The sequence below is a fragment of the Scophthalmus maximus genome, chromosome 6 (assembly GCF_022379125.1).
Source record: "Scophthalmus maximus strain ysfricsl-2021 chromosome 6, ASM2237912v1, whole genome shotgun sequence".
Taxonomy (NCBI): Eukaryota; Metazoa; Chordata; class Actinopteri; order Pleuronectiformes; family Scophthalmidae; genus Scophthalmus; species Scophthalmus maximus.
The window spans coordinates 16,505,128-16,522,853 of NC_061520.1; the positions used below are offsets into that span (position 1 = coordinate 16,505,128).

At 39.9% G+C, this 17,726-nt stretch overlaps 1 protein-coding gene across 2 annotated transcripts in view; it reads right to left on the reverse strand.

Moving 5' to 3' along the window:
- Positions 1-17,726, reverse strand: part of cpne5b (copine Vb) — an 82,262-nt gene that overhangs the window by 51,290 nt on the left and 13,246 nt on the right. Inside the window, exons 2-6 of one of the 2 annotated variants that reach the window (XM_035632620.2) lie at positions 8,778-8,818; positions 8,451-8,497; positions 2,945-3,048; positions 1,746-1,785; positions 872-886 (exon numbers count right to left, since the gene is read on the reverse strand). In XM_035632620.2, coding sequence (XP_035488513.1) covers positions 872-886; positions 1,746-1,785; positions 2,945-3,048; positions 8,451-8,497; positions 8,778-8,818 — 247 coding nt within the window. The remainder of the gene's footprint in view (positions 1-871; positions 887-1,745; positions 1,786-2,944; positions 3,049-8,450; positions 8,498-8,777; positions 8,819-17,726) is intronic. The other variant, XM_035632621.2, reaches the window with a different exon arrangement.

Below are 17,726 nucleotides of genomic sequence, written 5' to 3' on the forward strand. Positions count from 1 at the left end.
TTTTGGACCAGAACCTAGAGAACATGTTGGGAACCACTGATTTGAATTGTGGAGGATGACAAACAGGTGAGAAGATGGAGGATTCAAAGATCCACGAACAATGAGAAGAAATATGATGCATAACCGTGTGGGACATGAATGTAAACACTTTTTAGAGAGAGACAGGGTTTCATTTAGAATCATGCTATTTACCGGACATCATCTCTCAGCATCACCTAAAACTGATCTGGTACAACTGACTATATGTTTTGGACTAGACAGACAGACAAAAAAAAAAATCCTCTTTGAAACTATCACTGCCAGGATGTGGGACAATCCAAACCAAAATTAGCATTGGCAGTCAGCACACACTAAATAATTCAACATCAGGCTATTGTGTCTTTCATCTCAGCGAGTCTCTGCTCTGTTATGTCCACTATTTCCACTCCAAGTTACAAGAAGAGCCTGGAAATCCTGTTAGAGGCAGATGCGGCAACAACTAACTTAAGTCCAAATCTCTGTACCTCCGCAAAGGAAGTTATGTTTCCATTCCTGTCTGTATGTCTGTCTGTCTGTCAGGGGGATAACTCGAACAACTGAGCGGATCCGGATAAACAGGTGAATAATTTTTCCATTTTCCTTAAGCGAGATAGGATGTTCGCCATGGGGGAGGTATGGGCCCTCCGAGCACCCTTCTAGCGGCAGAAGGGGCGCCGATCAAACTGTGGCAGTTGTGGAGTCCTTTGAGACTGTCACAATAGTTAAGAGCTTGGCCCGTCTCTCGGCTGTTTCATTCGGATTAAGTGACACCATCCTTCCTCTTGAGAGAAGGATCATTAATGTGAGACAGCGGCCATGCAGTGTCAGAAGTGAGAGAGATGCTGGGACCTACGTTTAGTTCTGCAGGCTTCCAGAAAGGTTGGGCAGCAGCAGCAACAACAATAACAACAACAATAGAGCACATCATATACCAAGAACACAACACTATACCCAGAACCTAGCACTGCTAACACTGCTTTAGATGACGACGTGAGGGTGGAGAGACAACTCATGCTGTGCCAGAAAGTGAAAACTGAGAACTCAGTTGCACACGAGTGATGAAAAAATGCAAACCCAGGTCATCCAAATACATCAAATAATCACCCACACTGATTATTTTCATAACAAACTTTTGTCAATGCTTTCTGTCACCATAGTTTCCAGCCTTAGGAAAACAAAAGCCTTGTTTTAACAAGCGAAACAATATAATCATGTACAATGTAATCTAACTTAGCATAAATTGGAAACTAACGGTTAAAAGCATTGTTTTCCTACATGATTGATTGTACAGTAGGTTATTGCACAATCCTTCAATACACTACTACAACAAATAAAAACATCCAAGACTACATAAGACTCGATGAAAATATCTAAAAAATATATATAGATTCCATTTATAGCACAGTTAAAACATAGATAACCCTAAGTCTGCAAATGAAAAAACATATATTTGGACATTTCTAGAATCAGGCAATAAAAAGGGTTTGTTTTATTTCATCAAGGAGGAACCATGCAGCATGCAACACCCCATTAAAGCCTTACAGAAAAAAACACATTTCCACCACTGATAAAATGGTTTGGCCAATCTCAATGTTGAACACCATCAAGCAGTGTTTAGTTTGTTTTTTTTTAATTAAATTTGTCACTGAAGCCAATAATTCAGAGTTTACTCCAGACTGGCTTCCATTTATCAGTGGTTCAGGATTAAAAAAAACATGTACACTCACGTGTTTGGACAGGTCTGGACTTTTGGAGTCCATGTCATACCTGAGAGGAAACAAAATGAGAGCAGCAAGGACATTTCACTTGAAACATTAGAGGAGACTCTTATCTTAGAGATGACATTTTGAACAACCCTGGTGATGTGTCACCAGCAGGAGTAGAAAGGTTATACTCTCTGTGCAATCAACACATTTTTATCTTTCCTGATATTTTTGTATGTTTGTAAGTCTGATGACTGTAATTCAAATGCTTAGTGCAGGGAAAATGAGAAAGGTATGAATGAGAAGGAATCGGAACAGAGACAAAAAACAGATAAAAGAAAGTATCATAATATTAAAGATCATATTTGCATTAGCTAAATCAAACTTACAGTATAGTGTGAATCCTCAGAGATAAAAAAGACAGATGTGCAAAATCAGCCGAGATTTAAAAAAGAGGACAGGATCTTTCCTTTTTTTTCAGATGTTATTATCTGTACAGCAGACTAATGGAAGGGTTTAACCAGACCTTCCCCCCCTCTTCTATGATAATGAGAGTTGGACCTGGTCTGATTTGCATGAGAATATAAAAAAAAATGGAAGTGAGAGAAATGGAGCAATGTAATTCACCAAGATTAAACATCTGATATTACAGATCCTGTTCACCCATGAATCAGACAGAAAATAAGTATATTTTTTGACACCTGAGAACAACACACAAATTAAATAATTTGTGTTCTTCCTATTAAGTTAAAAAGGAAGATCACATGATACACTTATGAGTTAATGAATTTATATGTTAATACACAAATATATGAATAGGTATTATTTAAAGTTCAGTAGGTGGTGTTTAAAGTGAGGATTTTGATAGGATAGAATAGGATAAGATATATGAGCTAAATTACTTTGCCTGTCAAGAATGTGCTCTATTTGACCTGGGGAGTCAGAATTTCTAAGTGAACCTGTTGTTGGTGTTTGTATGTGCAAAATTACTTTATGGGCATAACTTATATTGCCAGCAAGAACAAGCACAACAATGGTTGTCCGTCTTGGTTTTCTGACTTTTTGTACTGGAATGCCGTCTCTTTGGACTTCTGGAGCTGGCTGTAACGGTGGGCCTCTCAATCGGCCCCGAACGGGGCAGAAGGAGGTACATCACAGTGAAGGAGGACAGAGGGCAGGAGAGAAAAACCCCCAATGATGTGACTTCAAAGGAAATCACTCACAAGTCGAAGCGAAGGTTCTGCTTCTCCTCAAAAAAGTAGTCCAAGATGTACTTTCTCACGAAGTCTGGATTTAGGGTGTTGTCTATCACCTCCGTTCTGCCAAACTGTAGAAGGAGAGAGAAAGTGGGACGCAGGTCAGGAGAGAAGAATGATGAAAGGAAAAGCAAGATAAAAAAAACCCATGTACAATTAGATACAGTTAAACAAATACAGTCAGTTATCTGGCTGCACGTTAACCTTTGTTCTCCTCTTTTTCTTCCCCTCTCTTATTAACACATACATTTACAGAGGTCTGATTAAAAGACATGTAATCACACCGTGCTGCTGTGCACAGAAACCCATGGGTGGGTTTCCTCCTTGATCCTCACTCCTATCCCACATTAATTATGGCAGGATAACGCACTCATCAACCCCACAGAGAGAGAAGAGACACGCATAGACCAAAAGAAACAACATGGGTGGAAAAGGAGCAGCGAGTAAAATGACTTGAAGAGTGGAAGAAAAAGTGGGGGAAACTGGAGCAGAGGGTTTGGACAGAAATGGGGGGTTGGGTGGGGAGGTAGGGGAGGAGAGAGTGGGAGTGGGAAAAGAGTGGGAAGGGAGAGGAAGAGAAAAGCAGTTATTAAGGCTTCCTAATTAGCGGGATTCTCACTCCCAAAGTGCCAAATGCGGGGAAATATGCCAGAGAAAATACGAGCAGAGACCCAGCAACTGTACATGAATATTGTAGGGGAAAAAGCTGATTAAGAGTTTACAATATGTACTACAGTAAGCCTCCTGGAACTACACTATTTAATTAAATACCCAATCAAAATCAAGAGTGATGAATCCTGAGGACTTTTTGATTGTACAGTGATCCATAGTCAATACTGGCTTTGCCAAAGCACAAATAGAAAACCATCTGCTGTATGCAAGTCAATAATTGTTGGACATTTACTGACAGTAAAGCGTCAATAAGCTTCAACAAAGGTGACTGATGTTAGAACAGTGGGAATCTGCATTCAACAATTTTTTGGAAACCGACAACCCAGAAAGCCCTTTGCTCAGCAATGGCCAGGTGTGTGGAGGTGGTTTGATCTCCTCTCTCAAGCATTTTTTTCTTTCAGTGCCAATTAATCAAATTGTTTGTGTAAACAAACAAATGCCCCAAAAATTTGGAGTGAAACGTTGGGATTATGTTTCCTTCAATACGTATTTCCTGTCGCAGTTGTATATAACTTTAGTTTCTAGAAGAACGCGTTGAACATTCTCAATTTGAAATGCATGTGACCTCCAGACCCAAGTGATGTCATTTACAGTACTGTAGTTTTTTTGCTGATTATGCTTGGATATCATTTTGAACTGTTTTCACAATAGTGACTACTTGGCCATCGTGAATAAAATCATCAAAGTTTTCTGGTTGTCACCATGTCACTGTTTAAGGGCAATCCTATTAACCACACATTTCAATTTAAATAATGCGTTCTGAATGGAGTTGAGCCATCTGGGCACAATATAAACCAAATGAATGAAGTCTTGAAATTTGATTTTGACACAGGGCTTGAACGTGAGGCTGCCATGCTGTGTCGATAATCAAGCCTTAGTATTTGCTCACAAAAACATAATGGACTTAATATAACATTTAAAAAATGTAGTTATACTGATTTACTCAACAATTTGTTGAGTGGACTTGTGTTGTCAAAACCTTTAGTTTAAACAATAAAGAGAAAAGGACACTGCTGTTGAATCGGCGAGCCACCCAGGCTTTGGAGGAGACCCTGAGGTGTTGATGAGGCTGTGAGCACATGGCAGTAAAGATACGGGTGATGGCAAAGATGAGCACCATAATGCGATTTCCCTGCTGAGTGGAAGACACAATACTGTGCCGCAGAGTTCATTAGATACTGCTGGGATGCTGGAGCTGGCTAATGAGAATCTGGCATGAAGTCCCTGACCTCCACCCTCAACATGTGCGTGCGCACACACACAAAAAACACAGAAACACAGTACATATGGAGAACTGAACCCTTCAGGTTTTTAACTGGTACAAGAGAGACCTGTTGTGTCAGATTTTGAAACATGATCATGTCCTTAAACCACAGACATGGATTAATCAATCTCTTACACACAGAAGCTGTGACTGAGAGCATGGTGTTAAATAAAGGCCCTAGCCCAGGAGAGTGGTGACAACACATGAGTCAAATCCTTAATTATCTGTCTGGGTTTTTTTTTTGTTTTTGGTTTCAAACCTGACAGAGATTTAATTATCTTCTTCCCTGGAGCCCCCGCTAACCATCACTGGGGATTTGTGTCATCTGAATGTCCTGTAGTTAACATGGATTTTTATCCTCCTTTGTAGAGCACCTTGTTCAGTAGTCGGTAACATGGTGTCAATATAATGAGCTTGGTGGAGTCTCACAGAGAAAGGAATATGACAGTAGTGAATTGGAGTTTGTTTTTTTCATGGTTTTCCTTTCCTGAAAAGCACTGAGGCACATTTAGAAATTCCGAAAGAACTACTAGCTAGAAGACAGAGCCCTTTCCCACAAACCTGACAAGGTGTGTGGCTTCATGGTAAAACAATTGCCAAAGTTTGTGACCACATCATCTACGAGGCACAGAAACACAGAGTATGTTGGAGGAGCCACATGCAGTCTCAAAGAGCGCTACACCGAGGGGCAGGTGGTAGAGGGTGATGTCAAAAGCAAATTGGATGAAAGAGGGAAAAGGTCAGACACGTCACATCTCCCTGAGGCCACTGTAAATTATTACTATCCACCCTCTTTCTCTCTCTCGTTCCTTAAAGCAGTGTATACATGATCAGAGAAAAACATCCTTCCACCTTTTTTTTACAATACGTGGTGGGTTAGGGTTACTGTGTAGTTCACCACTCCAGCTGCAGTGCACCAAATATTGACATTTTTGAGTACTTTTTAGTTTAGCCGCCTGTGCTGTAGTTCAAGATGGAGGAGAAATGAATGAGATTTGGTTTAATCTCCCAGGACCAGCTCTGGGCTGTGACATCGTCACATTACTGAGTAATGTGTGACTTGTAACAAAGTCTTTCCGTATTTTGGTGTATTTTTACTTCTTTGACTCAACGGCCTGGAGACAGGGTGTTGTAATGCTGTGCAGATTGTAAAAAATCTCCTCGAGGCAAATTTGTGATTTGTGATACTGGTCAGTATGAATAAATTGTGATAAATGTCACACTATTTTAATGATGCAACCAATTTGCTGTAACTGAGTTCCAAGATTACAGATTACATTAGTGCTTCACTTAAACAGTACTTAAACTTTAGAGACAGGTATTCTAAGCATAGAAAAATGGATCAGAGGGAGTATGCTTGTGTGAGTGTGTTTCTGGACCTTGACACCTTCACTTCCTCTGAGGTCAGCGTTAGGGATTTTTCTTTTTCTCTATACTTTTTTAAAAATTATTATATATTCTGAACAATGAAGTTTAGTTTGCATAACAAGAATCTTTTATGAATCCACGGATCAGTACTTGACAAAGCACTTGTCCCTGGTAAACATGCCCTATAACCTTTTCACACTAGTCATGTGGGTTATTACCTGATATACAAACGCATCAACAAAGAAAGTATTATTGTACATGACGATAAGACATGTTGTACCAATAGCTCAAGTGTAACATCATCCTGAAAACCAAACCCAGAGCAAACCGCCTTCCTTTAGAGCAGAGTGAATGAACACACAAAAGAAGGCTTGAGCACACTGATCTTAAACAGGTTAGTCAAAAATGACTCAATGTCATCGAGACCTTCAAAGTGAACACCAACTAAATGCACATGACAGACATGATGGCTTCCACCAAGATCATAGAAATCAACATCAATTATGACCCGAACCCGACCTTGTGCTAAAGAGTCCTGTGAAGAAATGTTGTCTCAAGGTCCTTGTGATGTTTGTCTTTGCATGGCCTGTCTGAGGCTTGGGAGAGTTCAGTCTCATCCACTGTGTCACCGGGAGCCGCAACAATACCCGTCCCTTCTCAACAATGTATGATGGTGCATCTCAGCGAGCACAGGGCGGATTTAGATGTGTCTATTTTCCAAAAATCCGTGAATATGATAGAAAATTATAACAGCCTGTCTTAGCACCAGTGCGTGACAGGATACAGTATATAAGGGCAAGATCTTTACATATGCACACGCCTTTGCATGAAGCATACACACATATGCACACACATCTTATTTTCACCCCTACACAGATCCTCAGCTACATTTGAATGAAAGCCCACAGAGCCATCTGTTATGGAACTGTGGATATGGGAATCTGTACGTAAGTGCATATGTATCATATAAATATATAAAGAACCTCTGTAACAACTTCAAATGTATAAATGGAAACACAAAAAGAAAAAAAAGAAAAACTGCTCAAAGTTCCAATTATTAACAGATACACAATCAGCCAAACAGAAACACCAAGTCAGATATACACTCTTCAACACAAACTACAAAATATCACGCTCTGGGGCCGCGCTGCGGGGGCGACTGAGGGTGACTGAGACATCAAAGAATTGGCCAGACGGCTCATTTAAAGGTGCTGTTTCTGAATACAGGCTGTGTCCATTTTCTTTCTGCATTTCATTATGCGCTTTGATGCTTTCACAGCATTTAGCGACTGTATAGACCAGCTTCACCATCAAATGAGACATGGAAATTTAACATTCTACAACAAGAGACCTTCAAGTGGTTTTTGACCACCATTGGTTGGTTTTTGGTCTTTGAAAGGGATTTGTTGACGTAAGACAAACGGCGTGTCACCAACCTCATCCTTTAAAAATGAAGGTTAAGTAACATTTTTTATGTGCCACGTCTGTCCATTTTTGCAATGACATATCTAAAAAAAATAATGGCCTTCATCCATAAAACCTTCCATAATAAACACCACTACTCCACTTCTGCTTAAAGCTGGAAATGACACTATTTTGAAGAAAAGGTACAGATTTCATCTTTAATAGTATGTGTATTCATAACGTAATACAGTATTCATTTCATCTCTTCATTTGAAAAATGTAGTAGTTATTTAACCTGCTGTAAAAAAGTAATGGACAAACACAAAGATGATTTAACAGAGAATAGGGAAAGTAACAGACTTCATGGACTAAACCAAACAAGGCACAGTAAGAGCTGGTTTAATGCCTCCCCAGTGTGCTGTTTCATTACTAAAATGACAACATATTGATCGTTACATTGTGGGGGGTTTTCTTTGTTGGTTGATGTCTCCAATTAGTGAATATTTCCTGGCATTTTCAGATAACTGGTAGCTGAACAGCTTTAATGAAGGGTTGAAGCCAACTACTGCATGTTCACAAGGAAAAAATATCTTAACTAGAGTCTTACTCACACACACACACACACACACACACACACGCGCAGCTACAACAAGCCCATGGCGGGCACGGCAAGAACTTAATTGGAAGTCCCTTCATCTTTTTATATGTGTGAAAATGTGTTTGTGTGTGTGTGTGTGTGTGTGTGTGTGGGAGGGGGTTACTCACCTCTCTCCACTGTTTGGTTTCCACACCTTGAGTATAGAGCACGCATACTGTAAAAAACACAAAAAAATACACCACAGAGGGACAGACAGAGATGAAATATCACAGAAGAAATAGAAAGAGAGAGAAAGAGACAATCAGAGAAATGCAGACAGATTCCAAATAGGAAACCAGTGACAGGGCCCCGGTACAGTGAACAAACATAGACGGCACTCTGAGCATAAAAGGTTTTCCCATGTCACAGCACTATATAGCCACACAAAAAGACAAATAAGTATCAGAAGAGGGATGACAGAAGAACCCAGACAAAGGCTTCTACAACATACTCACATGGATCTGACTTGGAGAACGTGTCTTTATCCAGCAGATTTCTGGTAAATAAAGAGAGAAACAATTGTCAGTCTTGATGATGAATCGCTATCACACAGGGAACACACGGAAAACACAATCATTCATTACAATTACATTTTCCAGAACTTTTCCTGCCAGCACCCTTGTAAAATTTCCAGGAAAAAAAACAAAACCCTGTGAGAATATAGCAGGAAAATCTTTAGAAGATTCACGGTGAGCGATTGGGCACTTCACCCAGGTGCCACCCCTTACCTCAATGTTCCAAAAATTAAAAGGAAAAAAGCAACAGCAAACTCTAAGTCTCCAAGACTGGAGTTCATGTCTGTAAACAGTTTGAGGGAAATATTGTTTTAAGGTTAAAATGACATGAGTATTACAAGAAAGAAAAGGGGCTTTGGTAAATTATTAGAATTACTCTGGCCTGGCATCGGTAGACCAATTTACATTTAGGAATGAGTCTCTAAACACCCAGTTCCTTTTGGATTGAAATGAATAGTCACAGAGCACTGGCAAAGACAGAAACAAAGATGGGACCTTTCACGTGGTTCAGCATCGGTTAAGACGGCCAACCCAGACTGGAAAAGAGCTGACGTAGCCTGGGAGATAGCTGACAAGGATGGTGGCTGGAGTCTAGCATGCCGATAGTCAGTATGCTTGAGGCCGTAGCTGACCAGGGTGCAGTACACTCAGGGCATTTTCACATCTGAAAGTCCGGACCAAGGTCCGAAACAACGAGTGGAGCTACAGTATGTTGGAAGGTCACAAAACACTGCACACCAGTAAGAAGGCTCATTTTGATTCACCCTAGCAGATGCAACAGAACTAATGGAAACGGTTTTGAAGGAGCTTTAATCAGAAATGTAGTGACGACACATACTGAAATACCAAATCTTTTCGACGATACAACTATAGACCTTCACATGGTCCAGTAAAGGAAGAGGGCAAGCTGGTAGCCTACTGTGATAACTACCTCACAGCGTTGATGCAGATGCAAAGGGAGTTCAAATCGATGTAGCCACTTGGTCCTCCAGTTGACCAGGCAGCATATCGGTGCAGAAAATTGTTTGGCAAGTCAAACAATGGCAGCCTGATTACAAGCACGTCTGTGTGTTTACTGGATCTCGTTCTCTGCCCTTCAAACACCTACCACGCCTCCCTCTTTGCAGCGGCATGCAACGTTGAACCTCACACTTTTCCTATAACAGCGAAAGTGATTGAAGGATAACGAACTCTTGTGTGAGATTTGATCTTAACACCATTAGGCTCCGTGGATTTTACTGTTTATTCAACGTGATGATATCATCGTCATCCGTAGAGTGATGGTTTTAGCCTCTGACGATTGTGACAGTTAGTGCCGGATGTCATTAGTTCGCAACCTTTTACAGACCCCTTCTAAAGGAATCTTCTGAACCTGAGGTGTGATTACTGCCAGCAGAATTGATTTCCATGAGAGGCTGGAGGCAGAAAATTATATGATTGTGTAATGCGAGGAGAAAGATAACCAGAAGGGTCATTTTCAACGTTCACTTTCACACGGCGTGCCCTTCCACCAACCCGGCCCCCCTCCGCCCCCCAGTCTCTGTCAGTCAGTGAAATGTGCCCTCTTGTGAAATTATTTTCTGTGTGCTACTATGTGCTTCATCCATTAAAAGAATGATATGCACGAGAGATGACTGTAAGCTCAACCTATTACCAGTAATCTTTAAAAAGAAGATGCTATGCAGACGAATATTATCTGTAGATTATTGTATGGGATATTTTTTGTGCGGGAGTTTTAATCTAGTCTATCTTAAATTTGAAAATGGGAGTCCGTAGAACCCTTTTACCAGACGATATCTAAAACACTTTTTCACCCAGCGCAGAGGCCGAAAAAGGTTTTCAGTCTTTCAGATTCTTGGTTCAACTCACACGTTTACTACCCACTTTCTGTGGCTCTGTCTGGCTGACATGAGGAAGCGAACTCTTCCCTTTTATGTTCTCCCTTTGCTTACTGTCTTTCATGCACTCTCCTCTACACGTTCCCACTCAGTCTTTCTTTCGCTTCTCCTGGACTTTACAGTATTTTAATGCATTTTCTTTAAATCTCACAACCCACACCTGTGTTTCAAGTGTGCCCATGTTACACTTCCATCATGCTCGCTTGACCTTTTTGCAATGACTGCCAGAGGCGACTATGCAGCCAACACTATTACCCTTCTTCTTGTTTTCAGTGACATAAGAGCCCTCACTCAAGATACCAAAGTCTGCTGGCTTCTCTGATTCCTGTTTCTGTTTCTTTCTCGTTTCCTTTTCTTCCACAGTTTCAGTTGTCATAAATCTTCAGCGGTGTTCTTTCATCAGACTCAATCCATTTTGATCTTTTCTCTGCTCCTGTATTTCCTCCTCGCTACATTTTATACCTTCCAAGAACAAGTTGACAAGACACTGATTAAAAAAAAAAGGAATTACATGAAATCGTGACAACTTATATTTTTCATTGTCTGTTCAAAGTTAGCATACTGGCTCATATTCTGTGGCTGTCAAAATTCCTGTGGATTAAGTGTTCACTGCATTTAAAAAACTAGCAGCAGAGTCCAAGGTTCCAGGCAAAAGTGCTGTTCAATGCAGTTTGATCTAAATTGAACAGAATAATGGAATTGATGCTTTGAAAGCAAGAGAATTGAATTAACAAAGCGGAGCAAAGACTTGCACATTTACTTTATAAGTCATTTCATCCTTAATTAGAAATATTGCAATGTTACGAGTCCAGCAGAGGAAAGGGGATGTGGATAAGCTCTTGTTATCTTCAGATTATCGTGCTTATAAACAAAAAAAAGGGGTATCGGGAATGTATTTCTAGTAATTGGTTGGTTTGTTCAATTTCATTTATTGAGCCTACCTTTGGACCCCTTCCATCCACCCACCCTAACAGCCCTCAGAGGGTGCATTGGCACACACGATGCAGCAATCCCTATTTATTTCAGCTCCATTGTTATTGTTTTAATGTGATTTATCAAGATCTCTGGCAACATTACACATAGTGAATGTTGTAAATTGCTGTGTCGCAGTCTCTTAAACCATGACAACAATATGTCATGGATTGTCAGTGTAAGGACTCAGTGACTCAAGATAAGCAAAAGCACATAATTATCCAGATTTGTCAAAAATGTCCAAACTTAAATTTGGTCAGTTGCATGCAACTCTGTAGTCATATGCTTCTGTTCCTCTGGTTGTCACACTGACCAGAATCAACGCTAAATAAATTTCCTTTTGTACGAAAATCATGGGGGGGCTGCTCCCAGAACAAAAGCTAAGTGCTCTGCATGAAATGAAGGAGAGTTGAAATTTGAAGAAGACATAGAGTTTGACTTAGACTTTGTTAATCTGTCGGGAAACGAATGGACCAAAACAAAAAAACATGAAAAATATTAAAATTCCTTTTGAGATTTGGAACAGAGCTTCGCTTTAAAAAAATGTATGTTTATGTATTCAGCAATCATTAGCAAACATTTTCCCATGAGCCCTTGACATTTGCAGGATAAATGTTACGACTTAACAGAGGAGGGGAGTCCTTGAGCAAGTGGAGGGGTCACGGTTAGCTTTGACAGGTCTACAGTAACAACAGAAAATAGAAGAGACCCTTCATTAGTTGGACAACGTAAGAGACCACAAGTAAACACTGAGAGATGACTTTGGAAGGGGGTTTTGTTGAGTTTGTTTGGATAATATGAAACCAAAAGCTACCATAACATATGTAACCACACTTGTTGTATTCTCTTATGGGAGCTGTAGTTCTTGATGTGCCAACAAATACAAATAAGGATTTTAAAAAGTAGCCATTCTTCAACTTTTGCAATGATTTAAATGTTTCATTGGAAGTGCTGTAGTTGCATGAAGATTAACGATTTGTCTTTGAATATGGGAGTTACAGAGGCTATGTTAGACACGTAGTCATGGCTTCAGCTCTCCACGAACAACAAGTAATGGAACTTTGGTGCCTGAAAAAGAAATGTTAATTCAAGTGCAAACTGTTTTCACACGTATTCTCTCTTTGCAAACTGCTGAATTTGATTGAGAACTGTTTATATACTGTTAACTGCAGAGGAGGTTGCTATTTTTCTCACTTCATCTAAAAATGATACATTAATATTAATAAAGAAAGTGTGGAACCTGACCTTTTATCGCTTATATTTTTTATATTTGGAGCTGCAAGCTCAGTGTGCCCCTTCAACACAAATTAAAAGAGAGCAAAGACGGTGTGCGTCGAGATTGCCTTCACATTTTTCTTGTGTCTCTTGACAACTCTCATATAAGCAAACAGGCGAATGTCAGACACATTTTTAAACCCAACCAGTATGTCACTGAGTTGGAGACACAAATGCAAGATTTGCCTAGGGTGACAGTGTGTGTGTGCTTTACTTAGGCTTTCAATAATTGTGACACGGTCACTGCAATCTGTGCAAATATAACTTACATACTGTAACCACAAGTAGGGTTCAGGGGTGAGTAAAATAGTGGATGTGAAGTATTTCTGTAATTAACAGAAATTAGCCGTGACACTGAGGCTGAACATTGGTAGATGTTATACTAGTTGCCTTGTTCATTAGAACAGCAGCAATACCCTCAATGGAAACTTAACATCTGCATTTTTTCAGACTTGTGTGTGCGTGTGTGTTTGCATGTACTTTATGTGCAGACAGTAACATCCAACCAATTATCTTAGTATTCCCTCCCTTACTCCCTCTCTTTCCTAATTTGGTTTATGTTTTTCTTGCACAACGGTACAAAATGAATGAATCAGCCCAGATATGTCACCCGCCACTGCTTCCTCTCCATCTCTGTCATTTCCGCGTCCTGTTTATCTGGCGGCTGTGTGTTATCCCTCTAATGCTCTCTCCATTATCTCTTATGTTAAACGCAGGCTGGAATTGCTTTCATTCCTGTGCCACTGCTCTTTATTCTCCAACATTCACTCAGTCAACACATACATTTTTTTTTAGAATTGCCCGGAAGTAAAGTAACATTTAAAAATAAATTCAAATAGAGACGATGCAAATATGTCAGAAAGAGAGTCTGCTCTGTTATGCTACATTAAAGGAAGTAATGTCTTTCTGGACAATGTGGCCCTCTTGGTGCAGCAATGATGCCGTTCAGATAACATCTAGCACTTTAGAGTGTGACAGTGACCAGCGAACATAAACTATATCTCTGATTAAATTACTTATAATGGAGAGCAATTTAGATCTGCCATTTTGTAAATAATATTGGTTTTGTGGGCACCATAGCAAGTGCCTCAGCGTCTGAATTAAATACTGTATATTCTCTTTATACCTCAAGGGAATACATTCTCTTTTTTCTGCTTGAGGCAGAAAGGCTGCTGTAAACCAATTGCAGTTTGGCCAGAGTGATTCTCTCAGAGTGAGGGTGTTAAGAAAGATAACCGGTGAGGACGATGTCATGTTTTTTCCCATACTCCTCTTATAACATTTCTTAAGAGAAACCTGTCTTTCATGAGAAACCTGTGTTGCTATGGCAATGTACTTGAATATGAGAACAATATCCAGAATAAGCTTCTACAGTAACTTTGTGAGAAAGACTTGTATGACTTCTTGTATGTTCTGTGTGTCTGTCTGTCTCTCAGCTCATGTACTCCACCTGAAGCAGCAGTATACAGTATAAGCACCGGTCCTTCACTCGACTCCTGACCAGATTGTTCTGTGTCTAGCCAGCATCTTCTATAGTTAACACCTTGTACTCTGTGTTGTTTTTCCCTGGCTAATCCTGTGTCTACCTGCGCCTGCAGATTCCTGGTCTGCCTGCCACGCTCAGCCTCCGTTTGTCTCCCGTTTCACACTATTGATCTGCCGAGGTTCCGCTGCCTGTGCCTCGGCCTGCCCGCTCCATCAGATGGATCAACTTCATCTAACAAGTAAACAGCTTTGAACTTAGCTCTGCCTCTGAGGTCTACAGTCGATGTCCAAAACTTGAGACTGCACCTCAACATCGTGAGTTTCTCATATAGTGTAAAAATGTTTCTACATATTTCTTGCTCCTTGCTGATTGGTTTATTTGGTGATATTCATTGTATCACTGACACGAGCTGTGTATGTTAGATCATAAATCAAATGGATAATGGCCATTATGGATATTAGTGTTTTGAACAGGTATTTTGAGATTTGAGGTTTTCACAAAAACAAATGAGAGACATATGTTTTATGTCCATTAGTAAACAATGAAGGGGAAGCAAAAAATGAAAGCACAACATCATTATAGTTTAAGTAGGCATTATTGTGATAACAACAGCATCACAAAACAGCTTTATATACTTCTACTTATCTTATGCAAAGGGGGCATTTTCTGCTGCCTTGAATAATTAAAAGCATTTGGTGTCATTGAATTATTTTCAAACCTGTGCTCTGGACATCTGACAAAAAACAATTTCATGTCAGTTCACTTAATCTGAAGTGTGTGATAATCGCAGCCGGGAAACATAACTACACAAAGATTATAATTGTCTTTCAGTTTTACGTGAAATGGGGACCTGAATTAAAGATAGCTCAACCTGATTTGAAGCTAACTAGTGAAAATTCAGCCGACTGTATCTGTCTGATGAAATGAGACAAGGATAAATATCTGTTGTATGTTTTATGTTCCTATTCTGATATTTATTCCTATCTACCTATCTTACTCCAAGTCTACCTGTTGTCTTAATTAATTCAGAGTAATGTCCATTTCAATAAATATTGTTCTACTAAACAAAACAAGAACTGTTGAGCTTTGCTGACAGGTGTATGGCAGAGGATGAATAAATTAATTAGAGTATGCAAAAATTACATTCTTTCACAAAAAAGGAAACATGCATTAGAGTAGTGGCTCTGTTGTCTGTGATGATGGTGTTAGTGCTATGGAAATGAACATTATACTCAATTTACCATGTTGACTGCTCTGGTATGGCTACAGGTAATGTCATCTCCCTCAACATGGTGCTGTTGTTTTTTTTTACCGGCCCTGTATTACTGCCTGACCTTTATTTGTTTGTGCTCTGCTGTGCCCCCGGCTATTTTCTAAAGAATGACTTTCATGAGAGAATTTACTGTTCTTTAAATTTCCAATTTAATCCTCATGTCAACCATGCAAACTGTGGCATACAATGTACATTCCCCATTTTTATAATAATCATATATGTATTGCACAGTACATGCAGGAGAAATGTGCATAAAGACACTCAGTCAGGAAGTGGGACAAAAATGCTGCATGAACTGAAGCTTCAAACACTAACACCCAGCAAGCAGGAGCTCAACCTGAATGTATTGAAAAATGAGGCCTACTGAAACAAAACCTCATCAAAGGGATTGCTTTATTACCCTGTGTCAAGTGAAACCCCAACAGCGTACGCTTTCCCACACACCAGCCCCAAGACAACAACAGTCGTGTCCTAAATGTGGAAGTGGAACCTCTTCCCAACTGAGGCGCTCCTCCACAGCAATACATCAAAACAGCTCCTCAAATAAGCCAAAGAAGAGTTTAACTGACTAGAATATTTTTGCAGGATTGCAAACTCAGGTAAATACTGTAAAATGCAGTCCCCTTACATCAACATTGACATTCCCTGATCCTTTTCTGACAACGATGTATTCTCTGTGAAAGGGAATATAGCTTAACCCTTTCTTTTGCAGCACAAAGAGAGACATGTAGACACTGAAAATGTTTGATAAATTGAAATAGATTGCTCCAACATTTGAACAGGATGATAAAGAGCTTTTTCAACTAGACACAAGTTAGGCTTAGCATCCCCTCAAGGAAAAGAGTCAGCTTTTCACAGGGGCATTATAAAAACCACGGCTTTGACATGAAATATTTGAAATGTGTCACCATATTTTCATGAGGTGTTACATAACAATTTTCAAAGGGATCGGCAATACTAAAAGTGTTCCAAACTAACTTCCTGAAACACAACTTCCCTCATGTAAATGAGGTTATGAAAATATCTGAGATGTGCAGAGGCAGCGCGGGCAGGAGTTGGGTGTGTATGCTGCTGTGCATAAGGGAATTTGTGAAATCAAAAAAAAAAGTGGGATTGTAAGAGACAATCAAATGGAAGAAAAAGAATGGAAGAAAAAAAATGTGTGTCAGGGAACGTGTGTGAGAGAATGAGTTGGAAAAATGAGTGAGGTAGTCCTCAGAGTATTAGATCCGAAATAGACTGAGTGTAACGGAGTTCCACTTGCACAGGGAGAAGAAACAAGCGGCTGTTAGACACACACACATACACCGCTGACTTTATTTATTTGAGATCTGAGACAAACCACAATAATGAGAGAGCTCGTTGCCTCTAAACTGCAGGAGGTTCCTCGGCTCTCCAACTCAGAATGTGGGCTGTGAAAGGGATGATAAATATCTGGGGATGAGTGGCTCTTTTGGAAGAGGCGTTTCAAGACATGCAAATTCAGCTGATGAGATTCTTTACTTGGAAAAGAGTACAAGTCAGCATTAAAAGGCTGCCACAGGCAATAAGTTAAACTTTGGGAGCTTATCCATTTTTTAAATTGACTGAGGCCTCCTCAAAATGTATTTATACACACTGTTTTGATCTAGTATCCATCACTGTGACATGACATGCCTATCTGGACTTCATTTCTTGTAAGTGAACCATGGCTGGAGCAGAGAGAGGGTCTTATAGATGCGAGTGTGCCTGCTACCCCACATAAAATAACATAAAACATACAACATCGTATCCATTTGAATAATATATACACAGTATTCTCTGGAAATTTGAATCCAAGAGAAGACTGTGGAATGCATCTAAGCATCAAGGGTCAAAGGTCAACACAGAGGGTGTATTTTTCTGGTTCACGGAGTACAGCTTGTGGGTGTAAAGTGAATCTATACAGTATTCATAGAGCCCAGGCTCTGTGCTTCACCTTGTGCTTGCACTCAACACAAGACAAC